The sequence below is a fragment of the Notolepis coatsorum genome, assembly GCF_963971535.1.
Source record: "Notolepis coatsorum genome assembly, contig: SCAFFOLD_211, whole genome shotgun sequence".
Taxonomy (NCBI): Eukaryota; Metazoa; Chordata; class Actinopteri; order Aulopiformes; family Paralepididae; genus Notolepis; species Notolepis coatsorum.
Window position 1 is genome coordinate 159580 of NW_028171919.1, and position 18683 is coordinate 178262.

Consider the following 18683-nt stretch of genomic DNA (forward strand, 5'->3'; position numbering starts at 1 on the left):
TTCATGCCGGTCTGGGGGATCGAACTGGCGACCTTCCGGTCACAACCCCACTTCTCTAATCATTAGGCCACAACTGCCCCATTGGACAGCAACAGACGGGGAGGGAGACGGAGAGGAGGGAGGGAGAGGATGGGAAAGAGGAGAGGAGGGAGGATGAGGGGGGGAAGGGGGGGGTTATTGTTGCCACGGAAACAAAGGAGAGTGCCAATTACCTGTGTTTCTTTGGCAAGGGCAGAAACGCCTCCTCAAACATCGCCATGGTAACGGAATTTGAGTAATGACACTTAAAAATATAGAAATGCAGCAATCTTGACTTTGAAGGGACGGGGTGTGAGGTCTGTAGTCTGAATGATATGACAAAGACTAAAATCATCAATGACAAAAAGCTGTGTTATTACCTTCACCAAGGAAACGGGCCATAATGGGATGCTGAATGAGCCTGAGTATAGAAAGAAAGATACTGGGGTGTGCCATACGCATAGATTTAGGGGGGGTTGCAGGGGACACGTCCCCCTCAATATTGAGAAACGGTAAATTTGTCCCCCTCAAAAAATATAGCTAACATGAAAGACCTCCTGTCATGTCCCTCCGGTCGCCGCTCCTCTTATCCCTGCCCCTCACCTCCCCTTACCTTCTCTTGGACAGCTCTCCTCACATCCTCCACCCATTCGTGGTCCTCTACCCCCACCTGCTGGACAATTCCCAGGTCCACCCTCACTACTTGTCATTCACTTGTGTCTAGTACATTTTTATTTAGCCTTTATTTAACCAGGTTTGTACCAATTGAGAGCCAGGATCTCTTTTACAAGGGTTAAGTCTCCAGTGTGTGTGTTAGTATTGTAATTATTGTATTAGTGTCACTGTAGTCTGCCAGTCTGTCTTCCCTCCCAGGTGTGTCTCATTTCCAATCAACCCTCATGTGTCAATTAGTCTGTGTATATGTATGTCTGGTCTGCCTGTCTTCCCTGTTGGTTCATTATTCTGTTTCCTGTCATTCGTGGAGTTGGATGTTCCTGTACCTTTTGCTGTCGTTGCTGTTTGTTCCTGGTCCCCTCGTGTTGCGTATAGTGTTTTCCTTTTTGTGCCTCGTTCTTCTTCCAGCATGTTGCTGATGTTTTAGTTTGTGTTTTTGGAAGTAGCTCTGTTGTTGCATTTAGTTATGATTTTAGTAAAGCTCTATTTTTGACTCACACTCCATCTCGTCCTGCCTGCTTACTCCTCTACACGTTCTGTTCTGCACCTGGGTCCTACACACCTACCCAAACCCTAACCCCGCCCCCCCTCCCCATAAGAGGTAAAAAACAAGCGGGTCAAAACATTTATATATCCTTCTTACCTGTAACTACATAGCAACCAAATATTTCAGACACCCCTACTTGACCATACCATCTCAACCTTGCCTCTCTAAAAAGTACACAAGAATGCAGAAAATGCAGTTTTTGATGCTCAAAATGTCCTGGGGGAGGACACTCAGACCTCCCCCCAATGCTGCAACCAAAGCTATGCCCCTACCAACCCCTACGCCACCCACCAGCCCCAGGCGTGGGTTTCCAGCCCCGCGCCCTCTCCTGGTTCTCCCTGGGCCAGAACAGCACTGTCCGTTGTGATGAGGCCTTTTAGGACTGGAGGTACTTTCTCATAGCTCTAAGAACTGTTGGCAGAAGTACCCCCTTGTTGTTGTGTCTGCACTGCAGGAACCAAGGACCAAAGTAGTTCTTAGAACCCTGTTTTGAAGGAGTTTCTTTGGTCCTGCTTCAGGGCAGGTACTCTCCCAGCACAGAGGAACCGCAAGTGACATACATAACATAACATACATAAATGTATGGCGATTGGTCCAGACGTCAAGTTCAAGTGTGTTCACGACTCTTGCTACCTCAGCTAGTGCGGCTACTCTGTCACTTTTGCCCACCGACGACCATGCCAGGGATAACTTGTGTTTGCTTGGCAAACCCCAAACCCAAAGGGAATGTGTGTGTACGCTGCATGAGGATGTAGCCGACTTCTTCAAAGTCCAGTTTAATTTCATTTAATTTAATCTTTTTTAAATTCTGCCGGACCACAGAATTCTGAGCCACTTCCCTCCAACTTGCTTGATATTGGGGGTTGTTTCTATACAATTCACTTATATGACATTTAGGTATGACACAAGCATTTTTAGTATAGAAATGTGTCAAAAGACTAAAGCGGGGAACCACAATATTTTGCATATGAATTATGCATATGAACAGAATGTAGTATCAAAAACACATTCACAAAAAGTATGGGTTACTGAATGCTGAACTGCACTGTTATAATCACTAAGCCATTGTAAGACCTTACCCGTGTCCCTGTATCACTTGTCTCTGCTGCCCTTTGATTAGAAAACGTCTGTATGTCCATTTTCCTTTTTTTTGTGGCATATTTCAGTTAGTCACAGTAAAAGTCACCTAGTAAAAGTGAGATAATTGACAATATCAAAACATGCTAGGGCTGTACCGAATAGTTCGAAGCTTCGTTCATAATGTTGACATTCGAATTCTAAATCAACATAAAAAATTGTAATTATATAAAAAAATATATATATATATTAAATTATTTATTTTTATTTTAATATTTTTATTTTCCAAGGTATGGCGAGTGCCATACCTTGCCATACCAAAACGACGCACCTGTTGCACAGTCCGACAGAGAGGACGCAGACAAGTCACTGAGCCGAACCAGCAAACCCCTCTGATGGCGAAGGCTGACGGTACCAGGCTCAGTCCATGGCCGACAGCAGTGGGCAAAGCGGGCCCCACAACCGTCGATGCTCTTCTCGTCTGTGTTCGCCTCTGTCTCGACTGGCCTCGTCCCGAGGCTAATGAGCAGGGAAACTCAAACATCCTTCCACCTACACAGGTGGCGGTAAAACAATCCTTCTCCATTCTGTTTCAAGGACATCAAAAAGACACGGGATCACCCATTCGAAGCCAGGGTCCCTTTTGGCTGGTTTTAACTCCCATTGCGGCCCACTTGCCCCCCGGATACCAACTGTAGCAGAGTATTGGCACTGCCCCTTTAAGGCAGGCAGTCTAATTGCCATATAGGACTCAGCTGAGTTGATTGCAGCATGGGCAGCAGCGCGGGCAGCAGAGCGGAGTGAGAACAAGCAAAGACCGAGACCGCAAGCTTAATGAAGAAAACTAAGAAAGCAACATAACTAAGGCCCTGTTTAGACGGAAACGCTAGCAGGTGAATCCGCAAAAATATTTTTTCGGATGTGCCTTTCGTTTATACGGAAACGGCGTTTTTACGGGGTGAAACCGCAAAAAAGTGAGACTACCTTCCAGGGTGGAATTCCTAGAAACGATAAACCTTTGCGCTATCATCTAAACTGTCAAACCGCATAAAACGATGACGAAAGGGTTGTCAAGGCTCTCATCGCGTGTACTGCTTACATCACAGGCATGCGCCAGTAGCCTAGAAGCGTAAACAAAGCATGTCTGATTCTATCCATGGCGATCACCTGAAGGCTACATTGGCAGTACTTTTAAATACACAAGAATCTGTCCCGCGGCGTGACTGGACCCACTGTCTGTGAGTGACTCTGCTTTGGTCCAATCACATTCCCCACCCACAGTCTGCGAATCAGAGGCAGAGTAGGGCGGGTCTTCACAGCACGTCATGTGACATATGCGCCAATCGTGTGACAGCGGGGTCGTCTCGAGTCGTTACAGCCTCGTCTGCACGGAGAATTCCATCCCAAAACGCTAGTCTAAACGCAAAATTAAAAGTGAGACCGCAAGACGACTTTTGCGGTTTCTGTTCAGACTCTCTCCGTCTAAACGTAGCCTAAGTCAATTTGGAGGAATTACAAAATGGAGTTCTCAAGGATCCAGTGGCCCAGGATATGGCCGATCAGAGGTTCCGACACACCAGTGGAGAGAAGGCACCGGTGAAACAGACGGATAAGTTATTATCACCCACCCAGTCCCTTTTCATTTCACTACTTCACTGAACTGTCACCTGTCTTCAAAACCCCAAATAACCCGGACTTGACCACGTTGCACTTTGACACTCGAGGTCTCCATTGTCCCTGTTCTCCCAGCTCCCTCCTACAACCCCCAAGCTCTCCTCAGCCACCACTTCGGCCTACCCCAGCCTGCTACCCCCCCTACACACACACACACACACACACACACACACACACACACACACACACACACACACACACACACACACACACACACACACACACACACACACACACACACACACACACACACACACACACACACACACACACACACACACACACACACACACACACACACACACACACACACACACACACACACACACACACACACACACACACACTGAGCACACACACACTGAGCACACACCCAATCCCCAATCTGCACTGTTTATTTATTTTACTCATTACCCCTTTGCACTTGTATTCTATGTATCTGTTTTGCACTTGATTATTTTGAATACAGTATATATTATTTTCACTGAATACTGTTTGCCTGCCTCTTATTTCAATATTTCAAACCTTATCACATGCTGTTTTTTGTAGTGGAGGGTTACCTGGAGCTAGCCGGTAACGACAGTAAGCTTTAATTTTGCTTATTTAATTTATTGACAGGGTTTAGCCTGTCTGGCGCCCAATGCACCACTGTAACATTTACACCTTGATTATATTGGGCTGACCACCGCTACACAACGTAGGCTTCACCTCCACGCGTATATATTTTGTTGGGGGGGGGGGAAACGTATACATTCACGGCCCAAGCAGCTCTATGCTCGTGGGCCTATCTCCCTGAGCTGCGGGCCGACGTGGGTCTAGCCCTGGAGCATGGAGAATCGACCACTGAGCTGTGGAGGGAAATCCGTACGGTGCTCGATTTCACCATGCGGACTACCGGCTGCGCTAACCAGGCCACTGGCAGAGGGTTATGGGCTTGACTGTGGTGGCACAGAGGCAACCTGTTGGCTCAACTCCGGTTCCTGGACGAGGAGGTCCGCCCGCCTGGGGCTGTGTGGTCGGTGGAGCGGTTGCCACCATGCAAGGCCTCGTTCGAGCTGAAGCAAAAAGAGAGGGAGTCTCTCAGCTCGATGCTTGCCCACAAACAGGCTAACCCGGCCAGCCGTCACACAGGGTGCTCTTCTGCTCAGGTGGCTGCCACTAAGCCTGCGGGCGCCTGCCTGGAAGCATCTGTACCAGGATTTAAAAAGAAGAGGAAGCAGAGGGTGGAAGGTCCGCCTCATGAGGGTGGACGGTGGGCTAAAAGAAGTGTGTTGGGGTTCATTCGGTTCTCCTCATCAGACCCCTGCGTATGTCCCGGGATGGTGACAGGAATAAAGTGCTCAAAACGGTGTCACAAAAAGCATCCCCATATGTTCCCCAGTGTGCAGTCCAGCTGCCCCACTGACAATTGGATGTTCAAGCTCAACATGCCCTCACTTCCCCCTGGGCTCGGACGAGATAGTGGCACAAGCACAGAATCAATGAAACACCTTCGACCACATGCCAAGAAAAAAAAGAAAAGTCTCTGAAAAGAAAAACGAATCTGGTCTGCCCAGGACGCGTGTAGCCTTTTTACAACGCATCCGCGTTTCCGGCGCTCTGATTGGCCAGGTCATGTGACATGTGCGCCCAATAGCGTGTTTGCCCATTTCCGAGTCGAACAGCCTGCAAACTACCTGGCGTTCTATATTCCATGCTCTAAGACAAACTCTAACCTTAACCAACTTCGAAGAGTGCCTAAGCTTAACCAGTGTAGAAACCTGGCCAATCAGAGCGCAAAACGGGAACCCGGAAACGCGGATGCGTTGTAAAAAGGCTTCAAGCACCCAGGACAGGGAATAATAATGAAACTCCAATGAAAGTCCAACAGAGGGGGCTGTCCCCTTGCCTATAGCTCAGGGAAACCCCCTCAGCTCAGACAGAAAAAGGGGTGTGGCGCATGTGCACATCATGTCCTTGGTCCTAAGCAGTTGCTCCGGTTTATCAAGAAACCACCAGCCTTCTCGGATGCGACAGAGACAGAAAAAAACAAAAAAAGGGAACATGCTCATGTTCTGAAAGAGGAAATAACATCTCTAGTGGCCAAGAATGGGCATTGGGAAGAGGCTCATTCTGGAGCATTACACTTTCCCAAGAAAATAGGGGAGTCTCGACTCTCGAGCCATTTTAGACTTGAGGGAATTGAACGAGTATCTGAGACGTTTTCAAAAATAGAAATGCAGACGAGCGTCATCAGCTGTTGCAATCCTTACGTCCAAACGACGTCGGTTCATAACGGTGGATCTCAAGGATGCATGTTTTCCTGTTTCCGATTCATCGGAAGCACAGCGAATTTCTGAGATTTGAATTCAAAGGCAGTGCCTATGAGTTCCTAGTGTTACCGTCCGGACTAAGCACTGCACACTGAACATTTGTGCAGAGGCTGTCTTGGCCCCCGTTGAGGGCTTTTGGTTATTGCGAACATAGACGATTTACTAGCCAATTCAGAATCTGTAGCCCAAGTGATAGAGAACACGGAAACACTGCTCTCTCAGTTCGGGGCTCTGGGGCGAACAATAAACATCTCAAAGAGTTGATTCCTTACTTAATCCAAAAGAACACCAGGCATTGGTGTTTCCAGGTGTAAATATGAACTCCCATCTCTTCTCTTCCCATATCTCAACAGAGAGCTACAGCATTCTATGCTTGCTTAGCTGAGTTTTATCTCGGCCGCAAGGTATAGTACAGAGCAGAATGTATCTTTGTCTCAAATAGATCCGCCATCAGCTCTATTTATCTTTCAAAATGTTCAGTTGCTATCGCATGCACGTATCTGTGTTTCATTACGCACATGAGTGCATGCTTACCAACTGTTTAGCCTGTTTTATTGCAACACTCTTATCACTGACATCTAAGAAGGGAGATCCCCCCTTGAACGGCCCTTCTAAGGTTTCTCTCCTCCACACTGCCTGTGGTGCATTTTTTCCTTTTGCTAGGTTTTAGTGAGTTTTTCCTTACCTTCGCGTGGGGTATGTCTGGGAGTGTTGCATTTATTTTAAATTGTTTGGACTTTATGGTGTTTTTGTGGTGTTCTTTATTTATTGTGATGTTTCTTCTTGACTTGTTTAAAGAAGACGTGTCCGGCCCATGGGGACATTAACGTGTGTTGTCGGGCCTTACAAATAAATTTGATTTGATTTGATTTAGTTTATTGGGACTTATGGCCTCCATGTTATCGGTGGTACAGTACCATTGCGCCTGCTCGCTGTATTTCTCACTAAGGGAACGATATGATACGATACAGTACAACAAAAATAAGTATGGCATCCAACCAGAGTGCAAATGTAAAGTGCAACAGCAATATACAATGTAAAGGTGGGTACAACATATACAAATGAGTACTACTGAGTGTAGTGCTAATCAGATGTACAGAGTTGTAGTAAAATATGTACATTGATATCAGTGTCTGTATCTGTGAAACCCCATATCCTAAGCCAGTATGGCCAGCAGGGTTTGTAATAGTGGGGATTGATTGATATCTAACTACCTGTTGTCTCTGGTAAATCCCTTCAGATGGAAATGGAAAGTTATACTGTATGTGCACAGGCAGGCAGATACAAGGAATGGATAGATAAATACATAAATAAATATGTCTGCATAGATATTTAAGTCGGTTAATTTCATGCAGACTGTGATACCGGAAAGTCACAAGGAACAAATCCCAACTGACATGTGAAACATATGCATGCATAACACACACACACGCATGCACACATACACACACACTGATCACATCAGGCACGTGCACACATTGAGCCCATGGGGTGCTTGAGCACCTGCCCTTTTGAGCCTCATAAAAAAGTGCCCCTTTGAATTTTTTTAATTTTTTTTACCGTTACGCATATAGACTGCCCTTCCAACTGAAAAGGATTTGAAACTTGATTCAGGATAGAATCAAAATATTAGGTAAAGAGAGAGAGATGCCCCATATTCCATTGCAGTTTGCACGGCCTCCTCAGCGTGCCTCTCCGCGGACCTATATATTTTATGCATAGCGTGGGTGCACACACACACACACACACACACACACGCACACGCACACACACACACACACACACACACACACACACACACACACACACACACACACACACACACACGCACAGACACACCAACCACATGCACACACACACACGCACACGCACACGCACAGACACACCAACCACATACATACACACACACTAGAACCCCCCCCCCCCCCCCTTGCATATACAATTATAAGACAACTCTCGCTTAAAACAAGCCTTATTATTACTGTTGCAGAAACCCTTCCCCCCACCCCACCCCACCCCACCCCCCACCTCAGCCACGGGGATGTGTGTTCTGGGCGGAAGCGTTGAATTAATTGGCGTCTCCTTCAGCAGCTGGAGTACGACTGGCGAGCAGCTTGCTGGGGATGTAGCTATGGAACCAGGGGCCCAGGGCCGCTCCTCTGTATTCCCCGCCCACGTGTCCCTCTCTCTGCCCGTGCCACGCGGCCCGTGGGTCCGAACCCCCGTGCATTCAGAGAGGGCCTCCCCTGGGTCTCTCAGACAGTGATGCCAGTAACTATAGTTACTCTAATCTGATGACTTTTTTCAGTAAATAGTCATCTAACTTGTTACTTTTTACAAGCCAGTAATCTGATTACAGTTACTTTTTCCAAGTGGCTGTGCCGTGTTACTATTTAGTTACCATCTCATAATGCTGATGATAAGAGAGCCAGGGGTACAGTCAGCTAGACCGGAGATGGGACGTGCGCTCGCCCACGCACGCACGCACATGAGAATAACAAACTATAATACCATGTTTTATATTACACAACGGTTTTACAATTTTATTTTGAATTAAAATTATATTATATACATTTTCTATTTTATTTCGTTTGGGAACCACTGTCCTAGAGTGCCTGAGCGGTGGACAGCTGTGACCTTATATGGCCTGATGGCTGATGACGACGTCTCATGATGACCTGTCTGAGCAGCCGATCATGATTTATGACATTATGCACTTTCAATAAAGCATTATTTAAAATAAAATAAAAACTGTTGTCATTCTTATGTCGTGGCAGCAGCAGGGGGGACGACGACGACTTCGTAACCTAGTTACTTTCAAAGTAACTAAGTTACTTTGATAATCGAGTAATCAGTAAAGTAACTAGATCACTTTTTAAAGGAGTAATCAGTAATCAGATAATTTTTTACAAGTAATCTGTGGCATCACTGTCTCTCTCTGCCCGTGCCACACGGCCCGTGGGTCCGAAAACCCCCTGTGCATTCAGAGCGGGCCTCCCCTGTGTCTCTCAGACATAGAATTACCTGCTCGACACGGAAGCTCTCTCTATCCTTCTCCCTCTCTATGTCTCTGACGGCGGTCTAGACGAAGACCATCTCAGGCAGGCAGTTGATCGACTCACTAGATCTACGTGGCTCAGTGGCAGGTATTCTGAGTTAAACCGCGGCCTTGTGACCGGATTGGTCGCCGGTTCGATCCCCAGGAAAAAACCGCGGCAGTGGAATTCAATGTATAACCCTGTTGGAAATGAACTATTGTAAAACCTATTACTGTGTTGTTTTTTTCCCCCCACTATAGATTTACCACAGAAATACTGTAATGATTCACCATGGTATTTCTGTAGTGGGATATCATAGGATACTATGTTGAATCATGATAGTATTCCTGTGATTTTTTACCATAGATACACTACATTTATATCCGGATTTCTATAGTTTTTCTATAATTTCAATATTTATTATTTTTTATATAACCGACAGGGCATAGCCTACAGACCCTCATCTGCACCTTTGATTACAATGTTTACCTTTCTCATATTTTTATATTCAGATCAAATTGTATTGCCCATACCTGTACCCCCCCCCCCCTCCCCCACGCTGCTATGGCGCCTGAATTTCAATCAATAAAGGAATATCTTATCTTAGTAATTGGTGTGTTTTGAAAAAGAAAAACACAGTAATACTATAGTTTTACTGATGATTAAAAGAAAAGAGGGCGGGTTCGACACGAGGTCAGTGAAACCCCGACAACACTGTATTTTGTTGACGTTGGCAATGTTTCCAATACAATGCTAACCCCTACAATGAAAGCTCAAAAAAGGCTTATTTTCCATCTACAAATCAAACTCCACAGGGAAGAATGTAAACACCCCCCCCCCCCCCTCCCTCCTCGTTATGGTGCAAAGAAAATGAATCCGGATTGGGGGTTTAATCGGAATAAAGACATTCCATTTGGTCTGTCAGCTGGCAGGTTGCTCAGCCACAGCGAGACAATGCCTGGGCTCCTCTGGGGGAACATGAAGAGACCCTTTTAAAGGAACACATCACAGCGGCAGGAGGAGGAGAGAGAGAGGGAGGGGGGAGAGAGAGAGGGGGGGGGGGGAGAGGGTGAGGGGGAGAGGGAGAGAGGGAGGGAGGGGGAGAGGGGGAGAGGGGGAGGGAGAGGTGGAGGGAGGGAGGGAGGGAGGGAGGGAGGGAGGGAGGGAGGGAGGGAGGGAGGGAGGGAGGGAGGGAGGGGGAGAGGGGGAGGGAGGGAGGGAGGGAGGGAGGGAGAAAGAGGAGGGGGAGAGGGGGAGGGAGAGAGGGAGAGGGGGGGAAGGAGAGGGGGAGGGAGGGAGAGGGAGGGAGAGGGAGGGAGGGAGAGAGAGGGGGGAGAATAGAGAGAGAGAGAGAGAGAGGGGGATAGAAAGAATAGAGATAGAGAGAGACAGAGAGAGGGGGGGAGAATAGAGAGAGAGAGAGAGAGAGAGGGGGAGGGAGGGAGAGAGAGAGAGAGGGAGGGGGGGGGGGGGCTATCTCTCAGCGGCCGGTGGGGGGGGGGGGGGGGGGGGCTCACCTGTGAGTTCTGGATCTGAATGGTTCCCGGGGGCAACGCCTGAGTTAACACCTGCCCTTGTGATGTCACCATGGCAACCGGCTGGTACAGGGTCCCACCTGAGGGGATAATTTCACGTTACGAGTGTCAAGTGGCTTCTCCCCGGCCGCGCGCTCCGGCTGCAGCAGGAAACCCCGCTTCACATCCCAACACTGGTCCTCATTATGTCTCCCGCCTTCACCCAAATGAAAACAAGATACTGATACAGAACACCGCTTGCAAAGCAGGGAACAAAAGGTGTGTTTCCTCCTCTTAGCCTGGAAAGACAAGCTGGAGAGGAACGTTCTTGTTGTTGTTGTTGTTGTTGTTGTTGTTGTTGTTGTTGTTGTTGTGGTGCTACTAGCATAATTAGTGCTTGCTTAGACCCTCTCATCACAGTCTGTTAATTTGAGGTTTGAATGTGCTGGCGATCAAAGGGGAAGACATTGATTTATTTTGGGTTGAAAGGGATTACCGGAGGGCCGGATTAACATGTCTCTCTGTACACACTCAATAAGAACCCATGCCGCCTTCCTGTGCTGCGTACGGGTGTGGAATAGCAGTGCACTGTGATACGGGTGATACTGTATAATTGTAAACACAAGGCGAGAGTACAGAATACCACAGTACAGTATTCTTCAACCTGGTTCACGTGAAAAGACGACCGAACGGACCTTAAACCACGGGGCACAATGAACTAAATATAATGTGCTATTTAATCATGCTGCAGTTGCTCCCTGGATAGATGTAATTACAATAGTTTCCCTCTGCAAATAAGACTATTGCCTACTGTAGGGTATTTATAAGGATCTGTGTGCTTCAAATGAAGCCCTGTGCGGGGTTGAAACGAGGGCTGGCAAAATGAAGCTTTTGTTGACGCTTTGGTACCAATGAGGACAGGATACATGTCGTCATGGCTCTTTTCATGTAATCTCTGGCTCCACCTGGTGGGGATTATGAGTTACTGTGAGCCTCTTGACTGCTGCTGCCACATGAATGTTAATGCAACACTTCAACTTCTTACATCGTACAATCTAGGAGACTACTAAGCTTTAGATTCATCAGATTCCTCAACGTGTTACATTTTGAGATGCGAGGCAGCAACTCTATGACCGGCGATGTCACTCACTCACTCACTCACTCAGACAGTAACTCAGTTAGTCACTCGCGGTTAGCTGCTCTGCCCCTAGTGGCGGCACACAGGAAATTATTTTCACATCTACAGTATGTCCTTGTTAAAGGTAGAATCTGAAATGCCATCAAACAGCGACCTCGAGGCAAAGGAGCCCCAGGCCACATGGTACTGCACTTTGTTTACATTTTTAGATGCGAAGCACCTCTAGTGTCACTAACTCACTCATTAATTCAGTCACTCACGCTTAGCTGCTCTGCCCTCTAGTGGCAATCGTTAGGTTGACATCACAGTTAATTATTAACACAGTAACGTTAGTACAACTGCAAGACTGTTTACTTTTAGTAGCTCGGAAGTGATGGAAAGGATGCCTTATCGCCGTAATGCCATAGCAAAGCTAATGTTAACCGTTTCAAAGCTCATGCAGGTTGACGTCAAGGTCAATTCGCACCATGACGCTCATGCTAAGAATGACTTATCACAGTAATGTTAACGTCAGTGCAACTGCAAGAACGTGCGTCCCGTTTACTTGTAGTAGCTCAAAAGTGTAACCGTTTCATCTCATTTAAGTCTTTGCACAAGTGAATGTCGGTAAGAGAGAGTTGCCTCTCCGCTGTCCAGTTCAGCGTTTATACTTTTGAGCTACTACAAGTAAACAGGACGCACGGTCTTGCAGTTGCACTAACGTTAACATTACTGTGATCTAGGGCTGACCCCTATTAGTAGATTAGTCGATTAATCGGTCGAAAGGAGCCGTAGTCGACTAGCCAACCTCTTAGTCGAATATAAAAGAAAATTAAGAATATTTCTAATTCTTTAAAAAGAAAATGTATCATTCTTTCCAAAAGAAAAGAGGCATAGAAGCGTGGCTAACGCTAATGGCACGCATACCAGAGGCTAACTGCCTACGAAAACAGGCACAGAGGCACTGAAAGAGGATTTCACCATCTAATGAACACACTAGACTAGACAAATATCAAGATGTATCCATCAGTGGATCAATTGCATGCTTTTGCAGAGAACAAGAAGCCTTCAGTCGACTCCTTCAGACATTAAGCACCCCCCACAGCCCAAATGGAATGATAAAAAAAATAAAATATATATTAAAAAATATATATAAAAAATATAATATATATACTTTTTTTTTTGTCGACCAATAGTCGACTAACGGCAAATTTTGGCCAATCATAGTCGACCATCCAAATCCTTAGTCGGGGACAGCCCTAGATAAGTCATTCTTAGCATGAGCTTCATGGTGCGAACCAAGTGTATTCAATAACATCGCTAAGCAACGTCTCTCAACAAAGTATAATCCTCAACTGGATTCAACACCCGTCTCTCCGCGGGTCGAGACGCTCACCCGACAGCACCGGAGAGTTGATGGTCGTCATGGCGACGGCGCCCTGGTGCAGCCCCCCCGCGGGCACGACGATCCCTGAAGAGTGGAGGCTGGAGACGGACGTCATGGACGGAGACGAAGTCTGGATGAGTTCCTGGAGGACCCAACCCACATGGGAAATACGGTATGATGATAATAATAATAATAATAATAATAATAATAATAATAATAATAATAATAATAATAATAATAATAATAATAATAATAATAATAATAATAATAATAATAATAATTCATTTCATTTATATAGCGCTTCTCAATGACCCGAAGTCGCTGACAGTAGTCGGGAGCAAAGTAAAAACAAAGAAAGGTTATGGGTGGGGGGGGGGGGGGGGGGGGGTTGAAGGCAAGGGAGAACAGGTGGGTTTTGAGGCGAGCTTTGAAGGTGGAGAGTGTAGGGGAGTCTCTGATGGACTGGGGGAGGGAGTTCCAGAGTCGGGGTGCAGTGCGAGAGAAGGCCCGATCACCAACGTTTTTGAGTTTGGATGTCGGGACAGTGAGGGAGGGAGGCAGTGGAGGAGGACCGGAGAGAACGGGTAGGGCGGTAGGGAAGAAGGAGATCAGTCAGGTAGGGGGGGGGGGGGGGGGGGGGGGGGCAGGCTGTGGAGGGCTTTGAAGGTGAGTATGAATCCTACAAGATCTGCTTGTGGTCTACCAACATGTTAACCATTTGGTAGAGTGGCAGTGAAAGGGTTTTAATTGACACATAATGTCAGTAAAAAAACAGCTAAAGGGCTTAAAGGAAAACTCCAACATTTTGGGAAATTAGCTTATTTAACATCTTCCCTGGAGTTAGACAAGAAGATACATACCTTTTTTGTCTCTGTGCGTGCATTTTAGCTTTGGGAATAGACGCTCCGTTAGCATAGCTTAGCTTCATCACTGGAAGTGGGGGAAGGTTAGAGCCTTACAGTGCCTTACAGTGTATTGCAAGGTCTGACATTGACCAAACTTGATATGCATGACCTTGGTGGGCTCTAGGTCAACTCCTGAAAAGGGGGTCAATGTCAGACCTTGCAATCAAAAGTTAGGGGGCGCACTGAAATTATGGCAAGGGTTATTAGCCCCCTAACTTTTGATTGCAAAGTCTGACATTGACCCCCTTTTCAGGAGTTGACCTAGAGCCCACCAAGGTCATGCATATCAAGTTTGGTCAATGTCAGACCTTGCAATACACTGTAAGGCACTGTAAGGCTCTAACCCTCCCCCACTTCCAGTGATGAAGCTAAGCTATGCTAACGGAGCGTCTATTCCCAAAGCTAAAATGCACGCACAGAGACAAAAAAGGTATGTATCTTCTTGTCTAACTCCAGGGAAGATGTTAAATAAGCTAATTTCCCAAAATGTTGGAGTTCCCCTTTAAGGAACGTGATGCTATGTTATTTGATGTTAGGGAACGTGATGTTAGGTTAGGTAATGTTAGGGGAACGTGACGTCTTGCCTATATTACTACCTACTACGCTAATGTGTCTTTACTACCATGCACTCAACGCTGCAGCACTCACGTTTCAACACTGTTTGATGACCCTTGTCGTTTCATTATGCTCTGTCTGTATCCCGACTGTACACACAATGAACGGTTAAAGCAGTCTTGCTTACTTGTATTTTAGTCACAGTTAACGTTATACATACCGCTTGGTTCCACCACAAGTGAACCCTCGGTGTTACCTCTAAAAACGTCCTAAGTGCAACGGTACTTAAATAGAACAATCCTATTGTTACAATTGTTACTCGAGCTGAGAGAGTTGTACCCTTCCTGCTGACCTGTTGTAGCCTACAGCACTTGTAAGTCACTTTGGATAAAAGTGTCACAAAGCCAGCTGTTGTCAGGCGGATTTTGGTATAAAAGATAATTTTGAAGGAGTGGCTGGGTAGGGTATAAATGTAATCACTCGCCTACCACCCAGGGAGAGACCCGGGTTCAATTCCGGCATGCGGTGCCTCCGGATGGGTCACCGGTGGGGTACGAGTCCTGGTTATTGAAATAGCGACTCTTACTGGTCAGTCGGGTGTTCTGGGGGAGATATAGGCATGCGGTCGTCCACAACCTCCCCAGACCGACAGTAGGGCAGCGCAACGACCAGGGGAGGGGATTGGCGTAACAATTAAATTGGGGGATGGGAGCAAACAAAAAAAGAAAAAAGAAAGATTGGACAAAATTGTCTTGTTGTTTGAAACGCTGCTACAGGAATCATTACATCCATCATGGGAGGTCGGTTGATCCTTCTTCTCCTCCATCCCTTTCTCAGTTTTTGTTCAATTTGCAATCTGTAGCAACGCATAGCAATTAGCAACCCTTTAACAGTAAAATATTCGGCACTGACATGAATACAGATCTCGCCTCAGAATAGAAGTGGATCTCCGCCTCTTTCTCAGCACAACACAGCCGTGTATCACGGAACTGTGCAAATGTATAAGCACACCCTTCCCATTAAGTCTAGTTTAATTTTTTTTTGAAAAGCACATATGAACGCATTTTCTTTTCTTTTTTTATGTTCTGGCAACACATTTTGGCAAAATATGCCTCGTCGAATCTCACACATAAGACTGGGCAACCGGTCATATAATAATATGAAAACATAGATGAGATGAGTACAGTAATGAGATCTGAAGACTACAGTATATGTTTGCTATACATTTCCTGTAGGCAGACACAATACATACAACATATTATGTTTCTTTTTTTTTATCTACCTTTTCTCCTCCTATTTTTCTGTATTTTTCTCCCATCCCAATTTAGTCGTTATGCCAATTCCCTCCTCCCCTTCCTGGCCATTGCGCGCATTTGCCCCCTACTTGCCGGTCTAGGGAGCCCTGAAGTCTATCACATGCTTCCTCCGATACATAGGAGACAGCCAGCAGCCTCTTTTCACCTGGCAGCGAGGACTCTCATTGGGTGAGTGTAACGAGTGGGAGGATCACACTACCTTCACCAGTTCCTTCCCTTGCTGTGCAGGCGCCCTGACCGACCTGTAGGAGTCGCTGTTTACAACGACCAGGATACCACCCACTGGCTTCCCTCCCGCTGACACTGCCAATTGTGTCAGTATTACGACCGACCAAGCCGGAGGCACCGCTGACAGCCGGATTCGATACCAGTGTCTCTGCGGTGGTAGACAGACGCTTAGTCCACTGCACTACCCGGCCGCCAACATATTATGTTTCTTATAATTATTTTCAGTATGGGGAGAGAGACATTTAAAGAGCCCATATTATGGCCATTTCCCCGTTTGATATTTAGTTTTTTGTGTTCTAGTCCCAAACATTTGCGTAGAAAATAAATGTTTTGACAGCGTGAGAAATAGAACGGTGTGGCGTGAGAGCGTGCGAAGAGGGTCATTTGCGTGAGAGTCTCACGGTCAACGCGTGAGAGTTGCCAGCTCTGTTTAAAGGTTGAAAAGCACACACTGACCGGTGAGTCGGAGTGTTAAAGAGGCATGATGCTCTGGTTCGCTGGGGCGCCGCATTCGGGGTCCTCACGGGGTGGGGACCTTGGTTGTCGATACTGGAGATGATGGGTGCTCAGGTAATCTCGCCTTATGGTATAGATATATATATATATATTCTTTTTCATTTATATATTTAATTTATACATGACTATTTTATTTTTCATTATTCTGATTTAACTGATGGTCTTGTCATTGTCGTTATTATTATTATTATTACTGTTATTGTCCTGTGATGTCTTGTTTATTAGTATTGTTACTGTATTGTGTTGTTTCGAGTTGAAAAGGGAAAATAAAGAAAAATGTGATAAAAAAAAAGAATATCACACACTGATGTCAGTAGGACTCCGTTTTGAGCCGTTCTGACTCCTACAGCATCTACAGTCCCAGAGCAACTCAACCTCATTTCCTTGGCCATTTGCAATTGACACACAAGTTCAACACAATGTTGGCACAAAACAACACCCAGTGGTAGAATTACACCAGATGAATACATGGCGTGATTCATCCTTTCTGCACTAAAAGGTGTGTTTGAAACTTTAGACCCCTACCTCCAGCTATATATATCAGACAAAAAGCATAGTATGTCCTCTCTCTAACAGCCAGAATTAGACCTGTAACATCATTGTTTTCCCCTCGGTTGAATAGATTCTCATGAAAATGGGCGCGGCATCCGGGGCGGGGGGGGGGGGGGGGGGGGCTGTTTATAATCACCAGAGGGTCACAACATTGCTTTTTGCATCATTAACAGCTTTATGTTAGGTTGTAACTATATAGCAAGCAGTGTTCATTTTGTCAACGAAAATTATGACTAATTATGGTCGTCAATGAAGCTTTTCCCCCTGACTAAATCTAGACTAAAACAAAAAAAGACAAAATCGAGACTAAAACTGACTAAGACTAAAATGAAAAATAAATGAAGGTGACTAAATATGATGAAAACGAAAAAGGAGCATTTGACACATGACTAAGACTAAACCTATTGGTTTGATTATGTCTTATGGTGTGTATATATGTGGAGCACTTCTATGCTCTATATGTATGTATTCTTTTTGTACAACCAGGGGTCGTGTCTGCTTCACATGGGCTGTGGAAACGTTCGGTTCACTTTACTGTTTTTGTTATTTTAAGACTGGTGAGGGTCTTTAACTGTTTACATCTTTAACTCATTACGTTGTGGGGAGAGGGGCGTCTACATGAATCTATGATCCCAATAGAAATTAATGTGAATATGACTGACTGTAGCGGTACATAGAATTGCATTACAAGAGAATAAAATGCAATTTCTTTTCATTAACGAAAACTAGACAAAAATGTCATCCGTTTTCTGCGACTAAATCTAGACTAAAACAAAAAAGACAAAATCGAGACTAAAACTGACTAAGACTAAAATGCTCACACCTGTAGTTGACTAAACGAAAAATAAATGAAGGTGACTAAATATGATGAAAATAAAAAAGGAGCATTTGACATATGACTAAGACTAATTTTTTTTTAATTAGCTGCCAAAATTAACAATGATAGCAAGTAAAAATGAGTAGCCGACAGAGTGCATCTACTGTACGTTCCCTGAGGAAAATAGACGCCTTTCATGGAATGTTTAGTGCCCATTTGTCCTCCATGTTGGAAGAGACAACGGTAGCTACAGTATGTGGTACAGCACAATGGTTGCCATGTGTTGATACACGAGAAACATAAAAAACATATATAATAATTTGGTGTGTTATCACTGGACAATTTACGGGACGATAGTGGCTCAGGATTCAGGAAGTAGTCGAGTGGTCATCTGGTAATCGGAAGGTTCCCGGTTTGATTCCCGCTCCTCCCCCC

The 18683-nt window shown here is 45.7% G+C and overlaps 1 protein-coding gene across 1 annotated transcript in view; it reads right to left on the reverse strand.

Annotated features, from left to right (window-relative positions):
* LOC311248154 (homeobox protein PKNOX2-like) overlaps positions 1-18683 on the reverse strand; it is a gene marked incomplete at its 3' end in the record, with an annotated part of 127020 nt that overhangs the window by 21537 nt on the left and 86800 nt on the right. Inside the window, 2 exon segments of the mRNA XM_084339092.1 lie at positions 10859-10956; positions 13369-13501. Coding sequence (XP_084195218.1) covers positions 10859-10956; positions 13369-13501 — 231 coding nt within the window.